The 10,674-nt window shown below is 43.6% G+C and overlaps 1 protein-coding gene across 2 annotated transcripts in view; it reads right to left on the bottom strand.

Annotated features, from left to right (window-relative positions):
- JAML (junction adhesion molecule like) overlaps positions 1-10,674 on the bottom strand; it is a 37,013-nt gene that overhangs the window by 4,566 nt on the left and 21,773 nt on the right. For both annotated transcript variants that reach the window (XM_064269003.1, XM_023558187.2), the window contains 3 exons: positions 8,684-8,822; positions 5,022-5,082; positions 2,457-2,543 (listed from right to left, as the gene is read on the bottom strand). In XM_064269003.1, coding sequence (XP_064125073.1) covers positions 2,457-2,543; positions 5,022-5,082; positions 8,684-8,822 — 287 coding nt within the window. The remainder of the gene's footprint in view (positions 1-2,456; positions 2,544-5,021; positions 5,083-8,683; positions 8,823-10,674) is intronic.

The following is a 10,674-nucleotide window of genomic DNA, read 5'->3' as shown; positions in this document are numbered from 1 at the left end:
CTAGACTGAAAGTCCTGGCAATATGCTTCCAAAAAGCAGCCAAAGAAAACCCTATGGATCACAACAATCCAATCTCACTGTGCATGGGGTCACCATGAGTTGGGGGCCAGCTTGATGGCAGCTAGCAACAACAATAATAACAGCATTTAATGAGCTCTTTCCGTGCATCCCGCCCAATACTGAATTTCACACGCATTATCTCCAATGATCCTCATCATCTGGGATGTAGGTTATTATTATTCCCATTTTAAGGATGAGAAAACTGAGGCTCAAGAAGCTAAGTTACCTGCCCAAGGGCACCTAGCTGCAAAGTCAGAATCAGGATTTAGACCCACGTCTGTCCAACTCCAAAGTTTATGATCTTAACCACAGTGCTGTACAGGCTCAGAAACAGCATGGCACAACTTCGTTTAAGTAAAAATTAATCAACTCAACAGAAAAATCAAGTGGTTCTTCCTTACCCCTATACCTAAGGTCTCAAACTAGTGGCCTGCAGGCCAGAATTCTCCCACAGGCTTATTTAATTTGGTACATAGTGTTTTAAAATAATTTGACCTATCCCTGAAGACCTTTAAGTTTGTGGCCCTGGCCTCTCATCACACTTGATTTATTGATCCATTTCAAGAGGGCAGAGACGCTGCTTTCCATAGAGTTTAAATAGAAAGCACCTGTGATGTAAAAGGTTTGTGCTTGGCTACTAACTGAAAGGTTGGCAGTTCAAATCCACCCCGCTGTGCCATGGAAGAAAGGCCTGGCAATCTACTTCCATAAGATTAGCTTGTTGCACTCAAGTCAATTCCAACTCATGGCAACTCTATGTGTTACCAAGTGGAATTGCTCCATTGGGTATTCTTGGCTATAATCATTATGGAAGCAGATCGCCAGGCCTTTCTTCTGTGGTGCCACTGGATTTGAACCACCAACCTTTAGATTAGTAATCAAGTGCAAATCATTTGCACTACTCATGGACCTTTCCATAAGATTACCGCCTTTGAAAACCCTATAGAGTGCAGTTCTACTCTGACACTCATGGGGTCACCATGAGTTGGAACGGACTTGACCGCAAGGGGTTTTGTTTTGGTTTAGCACTGAACATAAGGGAGGTAGCTTCAAGGTCACTATTACGTCGTCTCTGTCTCAGAGACTTTCTGCAAACAGTGACACCCAAGTGGGTGAAATACTCAGCAGGAGCCACAGTGCAGCTGCTCTGCGGGTCTCTGAGGTCCAGGATGAGGGCTGGCGGTTACTGCAGCATCACATGGCAATAATGGAAAAAGGATGTAGGCGGAAAAATTAGTACAATCAACTGAAACTTCAGAGTGGAGCTAATGTTTCACTTGGTGGAACCGTGCCAGGTCTCTGATCTCACACTTGCTTGGCAGAACCTTTCCCTGCTACCATCAGCTGGGAGTCATGTGTCATCACTGCCAGTGCCAGGGGAACAAACAATCGTTCCACAAACAAGAAGGGCCAACCTTCCCTACATCTAGCAAAACGTTGCTCCCTTCACGGACATGGTGCCTATACTTAGTCTACAAATAGTATCACTTTCACTGCCAGCTAACTCCTTTTGTCCCTACCCCTACTCACTCCACTGCTAGGTGCCTTTTCTAGGTGCTTTACTTAGGTGCTCTCTTGCTGTACAGGAGAAAATATGAGTCAGACTCCATATTACTATTGAAATTCAGCATGCAGCCTGCCTAGCAGTTATTCCATCAAGGTATAGTAAGTCCTGGAATTAAAAAAATATAAATGTTGAAAAGGACCCTACTGTGACCTTTTGATAGAAAGGAAAACAATTCCTTGCAAGGGAACACTTATCCAAGGATCTTAACATGCTCTCATTATTAGATTGTGTTTAACCGGGGGTCACTGGCCTGGTTACCAAAGTCTAGGTTATGTTGAGGGGAGATGTAGAAAGTGGAATCTGGTATTCATTCACTCAGGAGTTCCTGGGTGGTGCAAACAGTTAACACGCTCAGCTGCTAACCGAAAGGCTGGAGGTTTGAGTCCACCCAGAGGGACCTCAAAAGAAAGGCCTGGCAATCGACTTCCGAAAAATCAGTCATTAAAACCCTGTGGGGCACAGCTCTACTCTGACACACATGGGGTCGCCTTGAGTCCGAATCGACTCTGCGGCAAATAGTGCTGGTAAGGCAGAAGTACTTTCCCTACCCTGGATGAAGGTGCCTCCTCTACCACTACAATCAGCAGTTTCCAGCAGTGACCCCTAAGCCTCAAGAGTCGGTGTGAAGGTGAGTTTGTACTACTCTTCCGTTCATCAGGGCTTCAGTTTCTTTGACACTCCTACTACTTAGAAAACTCTCTGACCTCAGCAAACATCCTCCTCAGGTGGCCTAGCCATATGGTCTGTCCAAGAGTTGGCCGTAACCTTCCCAGCTCCTTCTTCCTCCTCTAAGACACCCAGCTCATTTGTGACCCAGAATCATTCTCACCATGATCATGTAGGTGGCCTCTGATTTCCCAGTCGATTCCTCTTCCTCGATCACTTCCCTTGTACTTATCGAGGAGTAAACGTGTTTCTAGAGGGAAAAAAATGGCATACAAGTTTCTTAAAATCAAGGGAATCTTCTATGTCTGGAAAAAAGTACATCACTCCTATTTCCAGGGCATCAGCCACCCATACCAGTAGATTCAGAGAGTTATTGAAAGCTAGAGAGTTATCATCTATAATGATAATTCATTTTTCAGTCTCCTCGAAAATTAACTCATTGGGAAAGAGCACCATCTTATGAACCAAATTCCTTGCTTTGAAAGCCAAACATTGTACTCGTACATGAATGTTCATTGCGGCACTATTTACAATAGGCAAAAGGTGAAAACAACCCAAGTGTCCAGCAACAGACGAATGGATAAACAAAATGTGCTATATCCATACAATGGAGTATTAGTCACCATAAAGAGAAAGGAAGTTCTGATACACGCTGCGACACGGATGGAATGTGAAAGCATTCGGCTGAGTGAAATAAGTCAGTCAGAAAAGGACAAATATTGTATGATCCCGCTTCCATGAGATATCTAGAACAGGCAAACGCATAGAGACAAAAGTAGATTAGTGGTTACTAAGGGCTGGGGAGAGAGAAAATGGGGTGTTATTGCCTAATGGAAGGAGCCCTTCTCCTGCGGGGTCACCATGAGTCAGAATCAACTCAACAGCAATGGGTATTGCTTACCGTGTACAGTGTTTATGTTTGGGGGGATGAAAAGTTTTGTAAATAGACAGTGGTGATGTTGCACCATATTGTGAATGTAATTAACGTCACTGAATTATACACTTGAAAATGGTTAAAATGGCAAATTTTTTGTTTTATATATTTGACTAGAACAAAGATTTTTTTTAAGTCAAACATCTTTGTTTGGATGGGGCATTTAGGTAGCAGTAAGAAGTCCTTATCTTGACAAATCATTTGTATTCTGTGGTTATTTCCTTCTAACTGAATCCACGGCAGGATGGCCTTAATCAGCAGCTAATTGTCATTGTGGCTCTCACAGGGCATGTCTGGCAGGGACCCTTGGTGACCCTGACTTCTGTGAAGTCAGTGGTGCTCTGTGATTCACATTCCTGCCACCGTTCAGGGAAGCAATGTCATCCAGTGAGAAATCCTGGGTCTTCTGGAGGCCCCTGTACCAAGCTGGGAGAAAATCTTACTCTTGGGACACAGTGCAAAACATGGAAATGTAGCTATTTAAAGAGAAGTTAAAAGAGAGGGAAAAAAAGAAAAAGCAATAGGATTTCAAGGCAATGAACCCATTTTCTCAACCCTTAAAAACCGGTTGCTGCCAAGTAGACCCTGACTCACAGTGACCCCACGTGTGTCAGAACAGAACTGTGCTCCATAGGGTTTTCAATAGCTGGTTTTCGGAAGTAGATTGCCAGGCCTTTCTTCCAAGATGCCTCTGGGTAGACTCGAACCTCCAACCTTCAGGTTAGCAGCTGAGCTTGTTAACCATTTGTACCACCCAGGGACTCCTTTTCAGTCCTTAGTAGCCCTTCTATATAGCTCCATTACAAATTAGTATGGAGGAAAAAGTCCTTCTTGGTCCTTTCTTTCTAAAGGTCCCTGTTACAGATCGAATTTTGTCCCCAAAAAAGATATGTTGAAGTCCTAACCTCTGAGAACTATAAATGTGACCTTGTTTGGAACTTCGGTCTTTACAGATGTTATCAGGTAAATTAGCATGAGGTCAGAGTGGGGTGGGGTGGGTCCTAATCCCACCTGCGTGGTATCCTTCTAAAAGAGGAGAAAAGACAGACAGAGAGCAAGGAAGGATGGCCATGTGAAGATACACCTACAAGCCCAGGAATGCCTGGGGCTACCAGGAGCTAGGAGGAGACAAGACAAGATCTTCTCCTAGAGCCTCCGGAGGGACACGACCTGACCAACATGGCCATTTGGACTCCTAGTCGCCAGAACCGTGAGACAATACATTTCCATTCCTTTAAAGCCACCCACTTTGTGGTACTTTGTTAGTTAATACAGTCCCTGAATATCTCACCTGAACCATTAGCTTCTGAAAGCATCATAATAATTCTCCCTTCTATTTACACAGTGCCTTATAGATTACACAACACTTTAATACCATTTTTTCTGAGCCTTACAAACAACCCTGTGACGCAGGCAGGCAGAGATTTTTGTCCTTATCCTCCTTCTACTGATGAGAAAACTGACCCTCAGGGAGGTGGCAGAGCCGGGCTTGAACCCAGGCTTCCTAACTCCAAGTCCAGTGCTCTGGATCCACTGCCTGCTACCGGAATCCACTGCCCTGGCCTGGCCCAGCCCACCCCACCCCACCTCCTTTCACTCTCAGAGGTTTGTATTGCAATGATAAAGATTTCCTGAGTGCCCACTCTGTGCCAGGCACTGGCCTGTGTCCTGAGACCTAACGACAGGTAACTCAGTTCACCGAGAACGAGGACATCACTTCATCTACCTTCGCTTCAACCTGGATCACATACCCACACTGGGCCAACCAGCAAAACAGCAGAGTTCTTCTCTTACCTCTGGGTCTGCTTTCTTTGTGTTCTCCAGGTTTTTGACCAGAGTTGTAGAATTCACCGAACTGCAAGGCATGAAAAGCAGGTGGGATTAACCAGCCAGCACTGTACATTCAAAGGTGCCAACCTGGGACCCCTATATAGGTTTACGAGGAGGGAGACTCTGGAGGAGGAATGATTAGTGGTTCCAGATTCTTACAGCCAGTGTTTCCCAGCTCACCTCAAAACCTGAGAATGCATATCTTCTAGTGGAGGGCAAGAAGCCAAGGTGGAGATAGCTTAGACAGAAAAACAGCTTCTCCATCAACCAACTGTCCAGAACAGGAGAAACAATTTGAAGTGACTGAATAGAGACAGGCCATGGGATTAGGCTCCTTCCCTGAAGATCTTTAAAGGTGGGACACTCTGTGCCCAGTGACCAGCAGCCCCTGGTTTTTGGCAGTTGCTGTAAGCTGCTTCCCATTGTCGTCACTGCTCTGGGCTAGCATCAGGGATCCCAGGGAGAATGCAAGCGCCTTGAGAACTGGAAAAACTTCCAGCAAACCCAACCCAAAGAAAAACTGCACCCCTCCCTCCTGACTGCCAGGGATGCCTCTGTCTTTTTTAAAAGAGCTGGTTTGCAAAAGTCCTTGGTCCAGGAGCACGCTTGACTCAAAGGATTTTTACTTGGGCCTAAATGCCTGGGACTTCCGCACTTTAGGCCACATGTTTAATTGTAGAGACGTTGCCCGTTTTAGAGATCTTTCAGGCAAAAATCATGCCCCATAGGTGAGGGCCTAGTCACCAGTCTACAAGGCCAGCTCAGGGAAAGGAGAATAAAATTAACATACATGCACAGTGGTTAAGAGCTTGCCTGGCTGTTAACCAAAAGGTCAGCAGCCGCTTTTTGGAAACCCTGTGGGGCAGTTCTACTCTGCCCTATATCCGAACTGACTTGAAGGCAATGGGTTTGGTTTTTGGGCCCCTCCTGGGTCCAGGCACGTGCTAGGTACTATCCCATCACATTTAATCTTCACAACACCAGTGTGAGGTTGGGGACATCTGCATTTTACAGATGAGAATTGATGAGCCTGAGAATCTTTTAGAAACTCTCCCTCCGTCAGTACCTTGCACTGTCCTAGGAATGTTTTAGGTGTTCATAAACGTATTGAGGTGGCGTCCCTCTAGAGGTCAGTCCACTTTATCATCTTCCCGGCATTCCTGAGAAGGACTAAGGAGATGTAACTGAACCAGCAGGGGGCACCAGAAGCTCAGCAAGACACCAGTGCAAGGGTGGAGACCAAATTGAATTATTTCCACAAACACTTTACACAAACACCCCAAGCTCTGGCCCCTTCCAGGGTCAGCCATTGGCCTTGGATCTCTTGATCATCTGTTATCTGTATTTGCCACTAGCTGAGCCTTCCTTTTTTTTCTCTTATGGCCTAAAAAAAAAACCCACTGCCGTCGAGTCGATTCTGACTCATTGCGACCCTACAGGTAAAGCTAAAATACATATCAGGATTAAAGCTAGAAAAGAAACCGTAGAGAATTTTTGTCCCAAAGTAGAAATGTTTTAATTGTATTTATTGATTATAAAGTTATATATTCTCTTTGTAAAATAATTCAAATAATATAGAAATGTAGATGCTTAGAAGTCGATGTACCCAGTAAACTCCCCACCCCGCTGGGCCCACCTTCCCTTTTATCCCAAATACCACTGTTATTAACATTTTAGAATTTTCCTTCCAGACTTCTCTCAGTGCAAGCATAAGTATACTCACACAAATAACTTAGTATGTATGCTGCTAAAGTGAGCATTATTTAATTTTCTTATTTTTCAAAAATGAGATCATACTACATATTCTATAACACTACCCCTTGTCATTACATACAGATGCATCTTGTCTAAGGGTTGCACAGCATTTCATTGACTAGGATGCCTGCTCATTTAATCATTGTCGTTCTGATAGATACTGAGTATGATGCAATTTTTAATTATAACCAATGCTACAGTGACCATGCTCATACACAAATCTCAGCATACCAGTCTGACTATTTTTTTAGGGTAAACTACTAGACAACTGTTGCCCTTCATTTCAAGGGGAAGTGAGGCCCACAGGGAGGAAGTGATTTGTCCACAGTCTCTTAGCAACCTGATAAGAGTTGATACTGGAACCCGGGTTGTCTAATTCTTGGTTCAGTGCTCTCAGGACTCAAAGAGCAAGCGCCCTCGAAGAGGCCAACCAAGTCCAAAACCAGATCAGAGAGCCCCGCGGAGTGGGATGCGGACCTCGCAGGCACCGGCACTGTCTGTAGAATCCATGTTCCATGGGGAAGAGGACTCAGAAGTCAGCATTACTTACTCCTAATGGGGGCCCTTGCCTACTGACACTATTTCAAGAAGAGACCATTTGCCCTACCATCATAGTTCCTCAATAGTTGGTAAACTGAGGGATGTGGACCTGCCAGCTGAAACACAAGTGCCATGTCGGAGCATCTGGACCTTTCTGAGACCCTGGGAGAAACGCTGATGAAAGTCAGGCCTTTAAAAACACACTTCAGCAATAATTTAGAATCTGAGAGTGCCCTTTAAAAAAAAAAAAAAATCTCTCTTATAATTAGAATGAGGCCCTTTAAACAAAACTACTATGAACCCTCAAGATCTGAGCTTCTGTATGAAGCGTATAAAACTCATTGCCGTCAAGTGGATTCCGACTCATAGCAACCGTATAAGACAGAGTAGAACTGCCCCATATGGTTTCCAAGGGGCACGTGGTGGATTCAAACTTCCAACCTTTTGGTTAGCAGCTGTAGCTCTTAACCACTACACCACCAGGGTTTCCATATGAAGTGTATGACATGGATAATTCAAAAAGCATTTCTGGTGTTGAACGGCACTATTGCAGTTCCTGCATAAGATTTATCTTTTTAGTTATGCTCTACTTAGGCCACCATTTGTAAAGGCATTCGTCATCTTCATATGACACCAAGGCAAAGGGGAGAGATGTGGGACTGTCCAAAGCTTCTCCTGGGCACAGTGAGCCAAGGGACTGGACAACTACATGAAGGACTTCTATTAGACAACCACAGATGGTTCTATTTTAAACAACTTCAGTGAACAACCAAAATTCTATCAACAGATGAATGAATGAAGAAAACGTGGTATATACATACACTGGACTATTACACAGCTGTAAAGAGACATGAAGTTATGCTGCATGCCACGACATGGATGAACCTTGAAAACATTATGCTGAGTGAAATCAGTAAGTTCTAAAAGGACAAATACTGTGTGATCTCACTTATATGAAATAAGCAATTTTTTTTTTTTAATAGAAATCAAAGAATATTTATGGTTACCAGGAGTGGGAGGAAGGGGGAAGGAGGAAATTTTTGTCTGGGGGCATTGAGTTCATGTTAATGATGGTGGAATATTTTGGAAAAGAATAGCAATAATGGTGATACAACATGAAAAATGTGATCAATGTCACTGAATTTAAAAAAATAAAAAATTTTAAAAGTACTGTAGGATAATAACTCAAAGTATAAAACAAATATTCACACACATACAAAAGTACCTCAGTGAAAATGGCAGTTAGGGCCCTATCACTCTCTGTCACTTTGGGTTAGAGGAGGTCCTGTACCCCCAGCCTCCCATCCCAAGGGGTAGGGGCAGTCCTATACCTCTTATTCCTGTGGGTCCTCTTCACAATCAATATCAGAGCAGCCAGCAGCAGGATGGTGGCGCAGACAATGCCCACAATGATCACCAGCTGATTACCACCCAGGACAGCAGGTATAAGGGTTACCGGCGTCACCAATGCTTGGGAAAGGAAAAAAAGCAATGCAAGGGCCTCATTACTCCAGAAAAAGAGCCGAAAGTCCCATAGTTCAGGCAAAGGCCCTATGCTAAGTACTGAGAGTCAACCAGGAAGCGGGGGAGGAAGGCCAGACTCCAAGCCATACCAAGACACTGCCAATCCAGCTTCCCCTATGGATTCAGAACCAAAGTCTGACCCCTTGTCTACCCCTAAGATGTAGATTGAGGTGGGTGGGAGCAGAGGCTAGCAGCGTCTCATCTATGGTAGCATTTTCTTTCACGTTACCAATTCTCTTTTTAAATTTGGTTATCTAACCTAGAAAGAGTTGGCATTTTAGAGGCTGCTGACCTTTCTATGGGCAAGTGATTATTTCCACAAGAATACATGCTACGGCACTCAGCCCCATAGCCATGACACCAAGCAAGCCTTAAGGAGACATTCCACTTTCAATCATTTACTCTAAATATACATATTATACATGCAGTATAACAACATACAGTATAAAATAACACCAACAACAAGACAAATATTTGACTATTGTTGGGTGTCATCAAGTCGGTTCTGACTCATAGCGACCCTATGTAAAACAGAACAAAACATGGCTTGGTCCTGCACCATCTTCACAATCATTGCTATGTTTGAGCCTGTTGTTACAGCCACTGTATCAATCCATTTCATCAGGGTCTTCCTCTTTTTCAATGATCCTCTACGTTTTCAAGCATGATGTCCTTCTCCAGGGACTGAACCCTTCTGATAACATGTCCAAAGTACATGAGTCGAAGTCTCGCCATCCTTGCTTCCAAGGAGCACTCTGGCTGTACTTCTTCTAAGACAGACTTGTTTGTTCTTCTGGCAGTCCATGGTGTATTTAATATTCTTTGTCAGCACCATAAGTGAAAGGCATCAATTCTTCTTCCGTCTTCCTTATTCATTGTTCAGATTTTGCGTGGATACGAGGTGGTTAAAAATACCATGGCTTGGGTAAGGAGCACCTTAGTCTTGAAAGTGACATCTTTGCTTTTGAACACTTTAAAAATATCTTTTGCATCTGGACACCCTTACAGCTCAGTAATGAAATCACTCCTGAGGTCCACCCTTCAGCCAAAGATTAGATAGGCTTATAAAACAGAATGAGACTAAATGGGCACACTAGCCCAGGGACAAGGAGGAAAAGGCAGGAGGGGACAGGAAGGCTGGTAATGGGAAAGAAAGGTCAAGAAGGGGAGAGTGTTGACACATCATGGAGTTGGCAACCAATGTCACAAAACAGTATGTGTATTAATTGTTTAATGAGAAACTTTTTCGTTCTGTAAGCCTTCATCTAAAGTACAGTTAAAAAAATAAAAAAGAAATCAAAAAATGCATTGCATTGGGCAAATCTGCTGCAAAAGAGCTCTTTAAAGTATTTAAAAAAATAAAAAAAAGGTATTTTGCAGCACATTTGCCCAGCGCAATACACTGTTTAATGTCCTGACTGCGGCTTCCATGGGCACTGATTGTGGATCCAAGTAGAATGAAATACTTGACACCTTCAAAATTTTCTCCGTTTATCATGATGTTGCTTATTGGTTCAGTTGTGAGGATTTTTATTTTCTTTACGTTGAGCTGTAATCCATACTGAAGGCTGTAGTCTTTGATCTTCATCAATAAGTGCTTCAAGTTGTCTTCACTTTTGGCAAGCAAGGTTGTGTCATCTGCATATCACACTTTTTTAATGAGTCTCCCACCAATCCTGATGCCATGTTCTCCTTCATATAGTCCAGCTCTCAGATTATTTGCTCGGCATACAGATTGAATAAGTATGGTGAAAAGGCACGACCCTGACACACACCTTTCCTGACTTTAAAGTATTCA

Source organism: Loxodonta africana, chromosome 15 (assembly GCF_030014295.1).
Source record: "Loxodonta africana isolate mLoxAfr1 chromosome 15, mLoxAfr1.hap2, whole genome shotgun sequence".
In the NCBI taxonomy this organism is placed as follows: Eukaryota; Metazoa; Chordata; class Mammalia; order Proboscidea; family Elephantidae; genus Loxodonta; species Loxodonta africana.
The sequence above is the reverse complement of the archived record's forward strand: the minus strand, read 5'-3'. Positions and strand labels throughout refer to the sequence as shown.